This window comes from Protobothrops mucrosquamatus, unplaced genomic scaffold, assembly GCF_001527695.2.
Source record: "Protobothrops mucrosquamatus isolate PMUCROS unplaced genomic scaffold, P.Mucros_1.0 scaffold3304, whole genome shotgun sequence".
NCBI classification, from domain to species: domain Eukaryota; kingdom Metazoa; phylum Chordata; class Lepidosauria; order Squamata; family Viperidae; genus Protobothrops; species Protobothrops mucrosquamatus.
The window spans coordinates 19,403-35,419 of NW_015389294.1; the positions used below are offsets into that span (position 1 = coordinate 19,403).

Here is a 16,017-nt window from a genome sequence, read left to right on the forward strand (position 1 = left end):
TGCCCTAAAGCCAAAAGATTTTGGTCAAGAATAAATATGTGGTTAGAGAAAATGACTAAAAAAACACATGGATTTTAAGCCAGAATTATTTTTATTAAGTATAATTGTAGGAAATTATGAGAAGGAATGTGTATACTTAATGTTACATGTGTTAACTGCAGCAAGAATTGTATTTACTCAGCATTGGAAAGATGAAGAATTATCAGCGGAGGAAGAGATAATTAAGAAAATCTTAGACTGTGCAGAAATGGACAGACTGACAGTGAAAATGAAAGAGAAAGAAGATTCCGAATATTTTAGAACATGGGATACATTTTATCAATGGCTAGAAAAATGAGGTAGAAAGAAAGGAGTTGAACATGTATTAGTGAGCTAAATATTGAAACCCAGACAATATGTTGCTGATAAAATATTAAGCATTTGTGACTATAAAAAATTAATAAAATATTGGGGGGGGAAGAATCTGAACTACTAAGGATCCAGGCAAATTGGCGGTAGAGTCAATGGAATTCAAGGTGGGCTGGACTTAGATCTCTTGTGGGCACGAAGGGATGCCAGACTAATGATGCACTTAACCCCCTCTCTCGGGCTCAGCTTGGTCATCTCCTATAAACACAATCAAGAAATCACCAAGAACATCCACACTGATAGGGCAACCCACTAGAATAGAAATTGAGAACAAACCCTACTTCCTTCTAGCACTGATAATGTTACCTAGTTGGGTCCTGAAATGTCTGCAAGAGAGCCACCCTGTTCAGAGAGCACCAAGCCCCCCCCATAAGGATCCTGGATGGGACATTGGCAGATGTTCTCAGCATTCAGAATGAGATTGTGCCCATCACAAATGGGTTGTCGTTCTTAATTTCCTACCCCTGCTGCAAAATGGGAGTGTCTATAATCCAAAGAGAGATTTTAGATAAATCCATTTTTTAAGCAATTCTAAATATTTGTAGGCCCATCGTGTCCCCTCCCACGCACAACTGAAAAATAGTGTGAATTTTTAACTTAGTTGCAAGAAACCTCTACTTAAACAGAGGCTCTCCCTCAAGTGACAAGCAGTGGTGTGTTTTGCAGGATCAGCGAGGAATACGTGCTGGTTTTGTAGGACCAGTGCATGTGTTATTCCTGTAGTGTGCCTCAAGGGCACAAACAAGACTCTTTTTTATTATTATTATTATTATTATTATTATTATTATTATTATTATTATTATTATTATTATTATTATTATTATTATTATTATTATTATTATTATTATGAGTGGGTGATTCATCTAGAATCGGGCTACCTGTTTGACTTCTTTATGCTGTTAGCAACGTTCTTTTTGCAGCTTGTCATGTTTTCAGCAAGACACAATTGGTTTTCCAGTTGTTGAATTCTTTCATTTAGGTGGGCAGTGAAGTGGAAACACTAAACCTGCAAGTATCGGCCCTCTTCAGAGAGCTGCAGGAGACCCACGCCAAGTTAAAAGAAGCAGACGTAATTCAGAAAAAGCTGCATGAAAGGTAAGCATTGGATACTGCCAAATCTCTTTTGAGTCCAATTCAACTCCTTCATTTAATTAATACCGCTTTACAAGGCCTTGGTAAGGCCACACTTGGAATACTGCATCCAGTTTTGGTCACCACGATGTAAAAAAGATGTTGAGACTCTAGAAAGAGTGCAGAGAAGAGCCACAAAGATGATTAGGGGACTGGAGGCTAAAACATATAAGGAACGGTTGCTGGAATTGGGTATATCTAGTCTAATGAAAAGAAGGACGAGGGGTGACAGGATAGCAGGGTTCCAATATCTTAGAGGCTGCCACAAAGAAGAGAGAGTCAAGCTATTTTCCAAAGCACCTGAAGGCAGGAAAAGAAGCAACGGATGGAAACTAATCAAGGAGAGACGCAACCTAGAATTAAAGAGAAATTTCCTGACAGTGAGAACAATTAACCAGTGGAACAATTTGCTTCCAGAAGCGGTGAATGCTCCAACACTGGAAGTTTTTAAGAAGAGACTGAACAGCCATTTGTCTGAAATGGTATAGGGTTTCCTGCCTGAGTAGGGGGTTGGACTAGATAGCCTCCAAGGTCCCTTCCAACTTTTTTATTAGTAGTAGTAGTAGTAATAGTAGTAGTAGTAGTAGCAGCAGCAGTAGTTTATGTATTACCATGTTTTCCCCAAAGTAAGACCTGCCCCGAAAATAAGCCCTAGTTTTGGGGCAAGGCCCACGCTTTAAAATCAAGTTAGGGCAGGGTGTGTGGTGGGGTTGGAGCTTACCATTGCAGCCAGGCCTCCCATGGATCGACACTTGCCTCGCTGGCCCACTTCTTCTGTGGCCGAAGGAGCAGCTTCCTTCTGCAGCTGAGAATGGAGCTCCTCATTTTACTGACCTTGGAAGGATGGGAGGCTGAGTCATCCTTCAGCTGGTCAGGATCGAACTGCTGGCAGTGGGCAGAATTAGCTGGATTAGCCTGCAATACTGCATTTTAACCACTGTGTACGATGGATGGAATGGATGGATGGAAGGAAAAGTAAGGAAGGAAGGAAGGAAGGAAGGAAGCAAAGAAGGAAGGGGAAAAGGAAGAACAATAGCACTTAGACTTATATACCGCTTCACGGTGCTTTACAGCCCTCTCTAAGCGGTTTACAGAGTCAGCCTGTTGCCCCCAACAATCTGGGTCCTCATTTTACTGACCTCGGAAAGAGGGAAGGCTGAGTTGATCTTGGGCTGGTCAGGATCGAACTGCCGGCAATGGAATGCAGAGTCAGCCTGCAATACTGCCTTCTAACCACCGCGTACCATGAATGGATGGATGGATAGATGGAAGGAAGGGGAAAAGAACAACAGCAATAGAAATAGCACTTAGACTTACATACCGCTTCGTAGTGCAGCCCTCTTTAAGCAGTTTACCGAGTCAGCACGTTGCCCCCAACAATCTGGGTCCTCATTTTACCAACCTCGGAAGGATGGAAGGCTGAGTCAACCTTCAGCCGGTCAGGATCGAACTCCTGGCAGTGAGCAGAGTCAGCCTGCAATCCTGTCTTCTAACCGCTGTGCCACCAGGGCTTTTTATCTGAAAAGATGCTGGTGGTTCCTTCTGATTTTTAGCCGTGTTTCTTCTCCATCGCCCAGGTGTCAGATTCTTGAGAGGGAACACTCTGTCAGGGTTGGAGACCTGGATGAGAAGCAGCAGTTGTTGTACACCATTAAGAAGTTGGAGCTGCAAGTGGAGAGCATGCAGTCGGAAATCAAGCTGGAGCAGGCTAAAACCAACGACGAGAAGTGAGTGTAGCCCCAGGAATAAAGAATTGGGGACGGGATCTCCTCGTGTAAAAGTGACAACAAACATCTATGGAGGTTCTCAGTCATCCAGGTCATGGTTGTCCCAAAGGTGCTTTTTCCAAAAGGCAAACTGGACTTTATGGGGGGGGGGGGTTCTTCTTTGAACTGAAGAAGCTTCTTGGATGGGAAGCACAACATTTTCAAGGAAAAATACCAAGAAAGTCCAGTTGCCTTTTTTTTGGGGGGGGGGAGAAGCACCTTTGGGATAGTGATAGCAAATATTTTATTTCTTATTTCCTTATCTCTACATATACGTATATACAGTATTCTACGTATATATTCAAGATGGACAGTATTTAATATTTATTTGTTGTGTGTATGTAGGGGTGTGGGTCTATACATATGTTGTATATAGTATGTTTAGGTGTGTGTCATGTATGTGTTTCACTTTGAGAGCGGGCAACTACATTTCATTTTTGATGTGTGCCGTTGTGCCCACAGTAAAAAAATGACAATAAAGGTTATCTATCTATCTATCTATCTATCTATCTATCTATCTATCTATCTATCTATCTATCTATCTATCTATCTATCTATCTATCTATCTATCTATCTATCTAGTCTGTTTGTCTGTCTGTCTGTCTGTCTATCTTACTATCTATCTTATCTGTCTGTCTATCTATCTATCTTGTCTGTCTGTGTATCTATCTTATCTATCTATGTATCTATCTCTTATCTGTCTATCTATCTGTCTATGTATCTATCTTGTCTGTCTGTCTGTCTGTCTGTCTGTCTGTCTATCTATCTATCTATCTATCTATCTATCTATCTATCTATCTTATCTGTCTATCTAATCTATCTATCTAATCTATCTGTCTATCTACAGTATCTATCTATCTTATCTATCTATCTATCTTGTCTGGCTGTCTATCTATCTAATCTATCTTATCTATCTATGTATCTATCTATCTTATCTGTATCTATCTTATCTATCTATGTATCTATCTATCATATCTGTGTCTATCTCTTATCTATCTATGTATCTATCTATCATATCTGTGTCTATCTCTTATCTATCTATGTATCTATCTATCTTATCTGTATCTATCTTATCTATCTATGTATCTATCTATCATATCTGTNTGTCTGTCTGTCTGTCTGTCTGTCTGTCTGTCTGTCTGTCTATCTATCTATCTTATCTATCTATGTATCTATCTACCCTGTCTGTCTGTCTGTCTGTCTGTCTGTCTGTCTGTCTGTCTGTCTGTCTGTCTATCTATCTATCTATCTATCTATCTATCTATCTATCTATCTATCTATCTATCTATCTATCTATCTATCTATCTATCTATCTATCTATCATCTATCGCCAAGCAGAGTTTCCAGATGGAAAGCTGGTTAAAGCTGCACTGCGGATTTGGCTTTAGCAGGCTGAATTTTATAGCTTAAAAGCTCTTTTATTGGCATCCGGTGGCTTCTTCATGTATTATTTCTTTGCAGTTATATTCTGAATATATATTCATCTTCTGAGGGCACGCGCAAGTGCAAATCCATCCAGAATCTTGTGTGATTTGCAGATATCGTTTCCTTTGCTGCTCTTTTTGTGTTCGTTCTATTAAGGGGGCAAGTGAGAGAGAGCCCCATGTGGGTGCTGAACTTTCTGTTTTAATTTTGTTTTCATTGTCCTCCTCTAGAGCCAAGTTCAGCTGCCTCCAGGATGCGAACGGCAAGCTTGTAAAGGAACTGACCGAGGCTTTGCAAACCGTTGAAGAATTAAAAGGCAAAGAGGTGAGCTTTGCTCTAGAGCAGAACCCTGGCAGAAAGTGACGGAGGGGACGTGTGTGGGAGAACACTGTTGGCTTCCCTCTTGCCTCCCAGGCAGATATTAGAAACATGATGACTTTGGCCCGCTGTGAAATTCCTGTGAATATTGACCCTGCTGAGAACAGCAGGATTGGGGTAAGGATGGGAAGCCATCTTGGATAGCTACTCCTTAAACCTACACTGGATCTCCTCCTCCTCCTCCTCCTCCTCCTCTCTTCTTCTCCTTCTGTCTCCTCCTCCTCCTCCTTCCTCCACCTTCTCCTCCTTCTATCTCCTCCTTCTTCTCTTCTCCTCCTGTCTTCTATCTCCTCCTCCTCCTATCTCCTCCTCCTTCTATCTCCTTCTCTTCTCCTCCTATCTCCTCCTCCTATCTCTTCCTTCTCCTCCTCTGCCTCCTCCTATCTCCTCCTCCTTCTATCTCCTCCTTCTGTCTACCTGTCTGCCACCTCCTTCCTCCACCTTCTCCTCCTTCGATCTCCTTCTCTTCTCCTCCTGTCTTCTATCTCCTCCTCCTCCTCTTATCTCTTCCTTCTCCTCCTCTGCCTCCTCCTATCTCCTCCTCCTTCTATCTCCTTCTCTTCTCCTTCTATCTCCTCCTCCTATCTCTTCCTTCTCCTCCTCTGCCTCCTCCTATCTCCTCCTTCTATCTCCTCCTCCTTCTATCTCCTCCTTCTGTCTATTTGTCTGCCACCTCCTTCCTCCATCTTCTCCTCCTTCTATCTCCTCCTTCTTCTCTTCTCCTCCTGTCTTCTATCTCCTCCTCCTCCTCTTATCTCTTCCTTCTCTTCCTCTGCCTCCTCCTATCTCCTCCTCCTTCTATCTCCTCCTTCTGTCTACTTGTCTGCCACCTCCTTCCTCCACCTCCTCCTCCTCCTATCTCCTCTCCTCCTCCTCCATCTTCTATCTCCTCCTGCTCTTTTGTCTATCTCCTCCTCTGCCTCCTCCTTCCTCCACCTTCTCCTCCTCCTTCTCCACTCGCCCCTCCTCCTCCACCACCTCCCATATGGGATGTTTTTCAACTTCCAAGCCTACATTATATTTCCTGGTAGTCTCTCATCCAAGCAGGAACCAGGTCCAATCCTGCCTGGCCATTTTTTTAAAAGATTGGCTCGGTGACTAGGCCCCTGGAATTCAGCAGGCGATATCCCTGATTCAACCCACTGCAGGCGCAAAGGATAGACCAGGCAACCTTAGACGAATTAATTCACAAACTGGATCTTGCCGAAAAGGCACTGGCTGCCAAGCAGTTGCAGATCGACAAAATGAAGCAGACTCTTACGAAGCAAGAAGAAGAGCTTGAGACTGTGGCTGTCCTGCAAGCTCAGGTATGGCTGAACAGGGTTTAAACTTCCCAGGTCTAGTCTGTAGCTTGAGATTCCCTGGTGGTCTTCCATCCTGATCATGACCGCATCTGGCCCTGCTTAGTTGCAAAGTCCAGTCAGGTCCTGTCACCTGAAAATGTTGGCGAGATCCTCTTCATTTGATCTCAACTCCTGATGACTTTATGGATGCGTCCACCTAGCTTTTTGGGGGTGTTTATTTCAATTTCCCAGACAGGGTTAGATTTCCTAGTGGTCTTCCATCCATTCCTCACCAGGGCTGGACCTATTTAGCTTCCATACTAGGTCAACCAGATGCTGCCAACGTGGTTAAATGAGTAAGGGCTGAAGATTAGATTTCAGAATAAAAATATTGGGGCTGTTTGAAGTGAGATCGTTGTTTTCCTGAGCAGATGGAGGTCTACTATTCGGATTTCCATGCGGAAAGAGCCGCGCGGGAGAAGATCCATGAGGAAAAAGAGCAATTAGCCACACAGTTGGCGTACTTCTTGGCTGAGAAAGAAGAACGTGGAGATCTTGGCAGGTGAGGAACCAAAGAAGGACCTCTTTCTATGTCTAGCAAAGAAAGACTCAAAGAAAACCCTTCTCCATCAAGGTTCTTGTCACCTTGTTCAGTTAATTTGACTACCGCAATGCACTCTACTTGTGGCTGCCCTTGAAGACAGTTTGGAAGCTTCAGCAGGTCCAGAAGGCAGTGACATGGGCAATTTTGGGTCCATCACATGATATCCTTGTTAATGCCACTGCTTTGTATGGTATGTTTTTCCCCAGTTGACTTCTGGGTTCAGTTCAAAGTGCTGGTCACTTCCCATAAACTCCTTCCTGGCAGAGGGTTGGGTTAGTTCAGGGATAGGCAACCTTGGCTCTTTTATGACTCGTGGACTTCAACTCCCAGAATTCCTGAGCCAGCATGGCTCAGCATGGAAACCTCTCCCTTTCCCCTCAGCAGGGCTGGCTCAGGAATTCTGGGAGTTGAAGTCCACAAGTTGACACGTTAGGAGATCCCTACCTTAAAAGTTGCCCCCAAGTGTTGGCCACAGTATTCAGTGAACTTTGCATTGGTTTGGTTCCTAGATCCTAGGGCACCTTTGAGTGAGATTTTAGCAGCTTGACATTATATTGCTTGCCGCTGTTGTTATTTGATCTATTGAGTTCTTGTTCTAAATTGTCATTAGTCCATCCAGCATCAGGCCCCAAGATCAGCAACCAAGGAACTCTGTTTAATAATAATAATAATAATAATAATAATAATAATAATAATAATAATAATAATAATAATAATAATAATAATAATAATAATAATAATTTCTCTCGTGGAAATTGAGAATGAAAATGCACTCTCCTTCCCCTCAGGTGCTCCTTGGCAGAAATGCAAACCCGTCATGGAACCAGGCTGCCATCAGATCAAGGTAATTCACCTGGTTTTGCACAGGAAGGTAGGACAAAATTTGGATACCTGTTAGAATGGAGTCTTTGTTTAGACCAGGGGTAGGCAACCTTGGCTCTTTTATGACTCATGGACTTCAACTCCCAGAATTCCTGAGCCAGCATGGCTCAGCTTGGAAACCTCTCCTGGCTCAGGAATTCTGGGAGTTGAAGTCCACGAGTCATAAAAGAGCCAAGGTTGCCCACCCCTGGTTTAGACCATAAATACAGACCGGGTTCTGTTTTGCAAGCAGAAGCGGTTTGACCATAGAAAAGAACATTTGTAGCTCAGGGTTGAACTGCGGGGGTCCATGGAGGCCTCTGAGCTGGGTGATTTAGCCGTCTGAAAGGGGGTGATAAAACTGGAGAAAAAATAAAGGAAAATTGAATTGAATTGAATACAAGTAGTTCTCGACTTACTACAGTTTATTTAGTGACCGTTTGACGTTACAATGGCACTGAAAAAAGTGACTTATGACCACTGGTGGAATTCAAATACCCGAACAACCGGTTCTCTTATTTGATGCAGACCACCGAGGCTTAGAACGGACTTCCGGAAGTGGCATCCACCCACTTCCAGTGGGCCATTCTAAGCCTGGAGCCTCTAGGCCTCCGAGGCCTGGAGCCTCTAGGCCTCCGAGGCCTGGAGCCTCTAGGCCTCCGAGGCCTAGAGTGGATTTCCGGAAGTGGCATCCACGCACTTCCAGTGAGCCATTCTAGGCCTGGAGGCCTCCAGGCCTCCGAGGCCTAGAACGGACTTCTGGAAGCCAGCCGGTTCTCCGAATGCAGCAAAATGTAGCTACTGGTTCTACCGAACCGGTGCGAACCGGCTGAATCCCACCACTATTTATGACAGTTTTTCACACTTAACGACCACTGCAGCATCCCCAGGGTCACATGATCAAAATTCAGGCGCTTGGCAACTGACTCATATTCATGGATCCCAGGATCATGTGATCTCCTTTTGCAATCTTCTGAGAAGTACAATCAATGGAGGAAGCCAGATCCACTTAACAACTGTATTGCTAACTGAACAGCTGCAGTGATTTACTTAACAACTGTGGCAAGAAAGGTCATAAAATGGGGCAAAACTCACTTAATAAATGTCTCACTTAGCAACAGAAATTTTGGGCTCAATTGTGGTCGTAAGTCGAGGACTACCTGAATTTGATTCTGTCTGGATCTAAAAGCTTGAAATTTTGATAATCTTAATTTTGATGGCCCATTTGACTAGATCAGCTATCTTAGTTTAGAGCTATTCTCATTCCTTTACAATTTGTTCTATATGCATCTATTATTCTATATGCATCTATTATTCAATGTGTATTTCTCAAATATATATATATATATTTCTTTTTTTAAAAAAAAAAATCTGTACCTGCAGGAGCAGAAGACCAGAATCACCAACAGCAGTCAAGGGATATTCCTATACATTCTTGTCCAAAATGTGGAATAATTCTTCCAGATATAGATACACTTCAGATTCATGTTATGGACTGTATCACCTAAACAATGTTTTCAGAAATGCTTGGAAACAAAACCTGCACTTTGTAAGAAAATANTCTGTGTCTATCTCTTATCTATCTATGTATCTATCTATCATATCTGTGTCTATCTCTTATCTATCTATGTATCTATCTATCTTATCTGTATCTATCTTATCTATCTATGTATCTATCTATCATATCTGTGTCTATCTCTTATCTATCTATGTATCTATCTATCATATCTGTGTCTATCTCTTATCTATCTATGTATCTAATCTGTCTATCTGTGTATGTATCTATGTATCTATCTATCTTATCTGTCTATCTAATCTATCTGTCTATCTACAGTATCTATCTATCTTATCTATCTATCTATCTTGTCTGTCTGTCTAGCTATCTATCTAATCTATCTATCTATCTATCTATCTATCTATCTATCTATCTATCTATCTATCTATCTATCTATCTATCTATCTTATCTATCTACCTTGTCTGTCTGTCTGTCTGTCTGTCTGTCTGTCTGTCTGTCTGTCTGTCTATTTATCTATCTATCTTATCTATCTATGTATCTATCTACCCTGTCTCCTGTCTGTCTGTCTGTCTGTCTGTCTGTCTGTCTGTCTGTCTGTCTGTCTGTCTGTCTGTCTGTCTGTCTGTCTGTCTGTCTGTCTGTCTGTCTGTCTGTCTGTCTATCTATCTATCTATCGCCAAGCAGAGTTTCCAGATGGAAAGCTGGTTAAAGCTGCACTGCGGATTTGGCTTTAGCAGGCTGAATTTTATAGCTTAAAAGCTCTTTTATTGGCATCCGGTGGCTTCTTCATGTATTATTTCTTTGCGGTTATATTCTGAATATATATTCATCTTCTAGGGCACGCGCAAGTGCAAATCCATCCAGAATTTTGTGTGATTTGCAGATATTGTTTTCTTTGCTGCTCTTTTTGTGTTCGTTTTATTAAGGGGGAAAGTGAGAGAGAGCCTCTGTGGGTGCTGAACTTTCTGTCTTAGTTTTGTTTTCATTGTCCTCCTCTAGAGCCAAGTTCAGCAGCCTCCAGGATGCGAACGGCAAGCTTGTAAAGGAACTGACCGAGGCTTTGCAAACCGTTGAAGAATTAAAAGGCAAAGAGGTGAGCTTTGCTCTAGAGCAGAACCCTGGCAGAAAGTGACGGAGGGGACGTGTGTGGGAGAACACTGTTGGCTTCCCTCTTGCCTCCCAGGCAGATATTAGAAACATGATGACTTTGGGCAGCTGTGAAATTCCTGTGAATATTGACCCTGCTGAGAACAGCAGGATTGGGGTAAGGATGGGAAGGCATCTTGGATAGTTACTCCTTAAACCTACACTGGATCTCCTCTTCCTCCTCCTCCTCCTCTCTTCTTCTCCTTCTGTCTCCTCCTCTGCTTCCTCCTTCCTCCACCTTCTCCTTCTTCTCTTCTCCTCCTGTCTTCTCTTCTCCTCCTGTCTTCTATCTCCTCCTCTTATCTCTTCCTCCTCTGTCTCCTCTTATCTCCTCCTCCTCCTATCTCCTCCTTCTTCTCCTCCTGTCTTCTATCTCCTACTCCTCTTATCTCTTCCTTCTCCTCTGCCTCCTCCTATCTCTTCCTCCTTCTATCTCCTCCTCCTTCTATCTCCTCCTTCTGTCTATTTGTCTGCCACCTCCTTCCTCCATCTTCTCCTCCTTCTTCTCTTCTCCTCCTGTCTTCTATCTCCTCCTCCTCCTCTTATCTCTTCCTTCTCCTCCTCTGCCTCCTCCTAGCTTCTCCTCCTTCTATCTCCTCCTTCTGTCTACTTATCTGCCACCTCCTTCCTCCACCTTCTCCTCCTCCTCCTCCTCCTATCTCCTCTTCTCCTCCTCCATCTTCTATCTCCTCCTGCTCTTTTGTCTATCTCCTCCTCTGCCTCCTCCTTCCTCCTCCACCTTCTCTTCCTCCTCCACCTCCTCCTTCTCCACTCACCCCTCCTCCTCCACCACCACCTCCCATATGGGATGTTTTTCAACTTCCAAGCCTACATTACATTTCCTGGTAGTCTCTCATCCAAGCAGGAACCAGGTCCAATCCTGCCTAGCCATTTTTTAAAAGATTGGCTCGGTGACTAGGCCCCTGGAATTCAGCAGGCGATATCCCTGATTCAACCCACTGCAGGCGCAAAGGATAGACCAGGCAACCTTAGACGAATTAATTCACAAACTGGATCTTGCCGAAAAGGCACTGGCTGCCAAGCAGTTGCAGATCGACAAAATGAAGCAGACTCTTACGAAGCAAGAAGAAGAGCTTGAGACTGTGGCTGTCCTGCGAGCTCAGGTATGGCTGAACAGGGTTTAAACTTCCCAGGTCTAGTCTGTAGCTTGAGATTCCCTGGTGGTCTTCCATCCTGATCATGACTGCATCTGGCCCTGCTTAGTTGCAAAGTCCAGTCAGGTCCTGTCACCTGAAAATGTTGGCGAGATCTTCTTCACTTGATCTCAACTCCTGATGACTTTATGGATGCGTCCACCTAGCTTTTGGGGGGTGTTTTTTTCAATTTCCCAGACAGGGTTAGATTTCCTAGTGGTCTTCCATCCATTCCTCACCAGGGCGGGACCTATTTAGCTTCCAAACTAGGTCAACCAGATGCTGCCAACATGGTTAAATGAGTAAGGGGTGAAGATTAGATTTCAGAATAAAAATATTGGGGCTGTTTGAAGTGAGATCGTTGTTTTCCTGAGCAGATGGAGGTCTACTACTCGGATTTCCATGCAGAAAGAGCCGCGCGGGAGAAGATCCATGAGGAAAAAGAGCAATTAGCCACACAGTTGGCGTACTTCTTGGCTGAGAAAGAAGACCGTGGAGATCTTGGCAGGTGAGGAACCAAAGAAGGACTTCTTTCTATGTCTAGCAAAGAAAGACTCAAAGAAAACCCTTCTCCATCAAGGTTTTGTCACCTTGTTCAGTTAATTTGACTACCATAATGCACTCTACTTGTGGCTGCCCTTGAAGACAGTTTGAAAGCTTTAGCAGGTCCAGAAGGCAGTGACATGGGCAATTTTGGGTCACCACATGATATCCTTGTTAATGCCACTGCTTTGTATGGTATGTTTTTTCCCAGTTGGCTTCTGGGTTCAATTCAAAGTGCTGGTCACCTCCCATAAACTCCTTCCTGGCAGAGTGTTGGGTTAGTTCAGGGATAGGCAACCTTGACTCTTTTATGACTCGTGGACTTCAACTCCCAGAATTCCTGAGCCAGCATGGCTCAGCATGGAAACCTCTCCCTTTCCCCTCAGCAGGGCTGGCTCAGGAATTCTGGGAGTTGAAGTCCACAAGTTGACACGTTTGGAGATCCCTGCCTTAAAAGTTGCCCCCAAGTGTTGGCCACAGTATTCAGTGAACTTTGCATTGGTTTGGTTCCTAGATCCTAGGGCACCTTTGAGTCAGATTTTAGCAGCTTGACATTATATTGCTTGCCACTGTTGTTATTTGATCTATTGAGTTTTTGTTCTAAATTGTCATTAGTCCACCCAGCATCAGGCCCCAAGATCAGCAACCAAGGAACTCTTTTTTAATAAATAATAATAATAAAAATTCCTCTCGTGGAAATGGAGAATGAAAATGCACTCTCCTTCCCCTCAGGTGCTCCTTGGCAGAAATGCAAACCCGTCACGGAACCAGGCTGCCATCAGATCAAGGTAATTTACCTGATTTTGCACAGGAAGGTAGGACAAAATTTGGATACCTGTTAGAATGGAGTCTTTATTTAGACCAGGGGTAGGCAACCTTGGCTCTTTTATGACTCGTGCACCTCAACTCCCAGAATTCCTGAGCCAGCATGGCTGGCTCAGGAATTCTGGGAGTTGAAGTCCACGAGTCATAAAAGAGCCAAGATTGCCTACCCCTGGTTTAGACCATAAATACAGACCGGGTTCTGTTTTGCAAGCAGAAGCGGTTTGACCATAGAAAAGAACATTTGTAGCTCAGGGTTGAACTGCGGGGTCCATGGAGACCTCTGAGCTGGGTGGTTTAGCCGTCTGAAAGGGGATGATAGAACTGGAGAAAGAAAAAATAAAGGAAAATTGAATTGAATTGAATACAAATAGTCCTCGACTTACTACAGTTTATTTAGTGACCGTTTGACGTCACAATGGCACTGAAAAAAGTGACTTATGACCACTGGTGGAATTCAAATACCCGAACAACCAGTTCTCTTATTTGATGCAGACCGCCGAGGCTTAAAACGGACTTCTGGAAGTGGCATCCACCCACTTCCAGTGGGTCATTCTAGGCCTGGAGCCTCTAGGCCTCCGAGGCCTGGAGCCTCTAGGCCTCCGAGGCCTGGAGCCTCTAGGCCTCCGAGGCCTGGAGCCTCTAGGCCTCCGAGGCCTGGAGCCGCTAGGCCTCCAAGGCCTAGAGTGGATTTCCGGAAGTGGCATCCACGCACTTCCAGTGGGCCATTCTAGGCCTGGAGGCCTCCAGGCCTCCGAGGCCTAGAACGGACTTCTGGAAGCCAGCCGGTTCTCCGAATGCAGCAAAATGTAGCTACTGGTTCTACCGAACCGGTGCGAGCCGGCTGAATCCCACCACTATTTATGACAGTTTTTCACACTTAACGACCACTGCAGCATCCCCAGGGTCACATGATCAAAATTCAGGCGCTTGGCAACTGACTCATATTCATGGATCCCAGGATCATGTGATCCCCTTTTGCAATCTTCTGAGAAGTACAATCAATGGAGGAAGCCAGATCCACTTAACAACTGTATTGCTAACTGAACAGCTGCAGTGATTTACTTAACAACTGTGGCAAGAAAGGTCATAAAATGGGGCAAAATTCACTTAATAAATGTCTCACTTAGCAACAGAAATTTTGGGCTCAATTGTGGTCGTAAGTCGAGGACTACCTGAATTTGATTCTGTCTGGATCTAAAAGCTTGAAATTTTGATAATCTTAATTTTGATGGCCCATTTGACTAGATCAGCTATCTTAGTTTAGAGCTATTCTCATTCCTTTACAATTTGTTCTATATGCGTATACATCTATTATTCAATGTGTATTTCTCAAATATATATATATTTATTTCTTTTTTTTTAAAAAAAAATCTGTACCTGCAGGAGCAGAAGACCAGAATCACCAACAGCAGTCAAGGGATATTCCTATACATTCTTGTCCAAAATGTGGAATAATTCTTCCAGATATAGATACACTTCAGATTCATGTTATGGACTGTATCACCTAAACAATGTTTTCAGAAATGCTTGGAAACAAAACCTGCACTTTGTAAGAAAATAGCTCCATTTTCACCTTTGTTAGAAAGCATTTGGAACCTTAGTGGCTTCTTCCTAAGGCTTAGGGTTTAGTTATGCATTCAAAATTTACCTTACAAAAACTATGATATACATCATTATGATCAGTTTCCAATTAGCTGAAGATAAATGTGTCAATTGCATAATCAGTAGGAACCAACGCATTTTCAAGACAAGAAGGTAGAGATTATTTAATGCAGCCATTCAGTAGGAGCATCTGCTCATTTTGAAGTCTTACAGGCAGCTTCAAAGTTGCATATTTCTATTTATCCCATATTTTAAAAGGGTGCAGAACATTTTGAGGTTGAACCCTTTCTGTCGCTGTTTTGATCAGAATGATTCGTTTTATAGTCAGACCGCATCCACTAAACTCATGGTGAAATGAGAGCAGGACTTTAAAGGATTTAAACATCTCACCTTCAGTTTTTTTGTGTTTGTGTCTGGCTCTCTGTGTGGTACACAGATGGATGAAAGAGTCAGGTACGTTTAATCACAAGAAATACATGATGAAGGCCATTAACAAACAGGTAAAAACAAACGTGTTTATCGCAAATCGAGAAAACATTCACACTTGGATGTATGTAATTGTCGAAAACTGTTGTTGTTAATGTGGCATAGCTGTAAATGAAGAAAAAAAAGCAAGAGCAATAATCCATGCTGATTTTTTTTATTTGTGCTTTTGATTCCTGTTTAGTGATTATTTCAACATGCATCAAACAAAACACAAATTATTTGACTGATTAAATAGTGCGGGAGTCACTAGTGGTATAATTTAATACATGTTTTAAATGTTTATGTTCAAGCTTCATTTGTACCACTTATTGTTCCACAAGTACCTTACTAATGTAAAGTTTACAACAAAGCTAGGCAACCATTGAAGAAAAATATATGTCTACATCGCTGACCTTAGTTTTTACAGACGGTGAGCGGCCTTGTTTTAGCTAAATGAAGATTAGGTTGATTAACTGCCCAATAATACTTTGTTGCCCTCTTTTGATCCCTATGTTTGAAATTTCTTTTTAAAGAATCATCTGGATGTTATACTTGAAAAAAATAAAAGACTTAATGGCACAAGTGATAAACGAATTGTATTAATGAAAGAAAAAAATAAAGCCATATTCTGAAATATTTTGTTTTAAAGTTTACTGAAGAACCTAGAAGAACTGAATAGCTTCTTAAAACAGTGTTTTCAAGTGTTTTCTTTGGGTGCAACTGGACAAGATCTTTTAAACACTTAAGAGATTTCTTAATCTGATTTCTTATCTTGGAAAGCTCCTGTTTATTTATCTATCATGCGGGCCCAATAACCATATCAGATAGGTGGAAAGGATTAAAACTTTTATTTGCAAATAAAAGGTTGTCCGGAAGCAACTTACAAAATGGGCACACCCTGGCTTGGAG

At 42.8% G+C, this 16,017-nt stretch overlaps 1 protein-coding gene across 1 annotated transcript in view; it reads left to right on the forward strand.

Annotated features, from left to right (window-relative positions):
• The window catches only part of OPTN (optineurin), a 28,662-nt gene extending 12,918 nt beyond the window's left edge, over positions 1-15,744 (forward strand). The window contains exons 7-13 of the mRNA XM_029286312.1: positions 1,388-1,503; positions 3,117-3,266; positions 10,373-10,466; positions 11,485-11,643; positions 12,051-12,181; positions 12,949-13,004; positions 14,425-15,744. Coding sequence (XP_029142145.1) covers positions 1,388-1,503; positions 3,117-3,266; positions 10,373-10,466; positions 11,485-11,643; positions 12,051-12,181; positions 12,949-13,004; positions 14,425-14,549 — 831 coding nt within the window. The 3' untranslated portion in view covers positions 14,550-15,744. The remainder of the gene's footprint in view (positions 1-1,387; positions 1,504-3,116; positions 3,267-10,372; positions 10,467-11,484; positions 11,644-12,050; positions 12,182-12,948; positions 13,005-14,424) is intronic.
• The last annotated feature ends 273 nt before the right edge of the window (positions 15,745-16,017 follow it).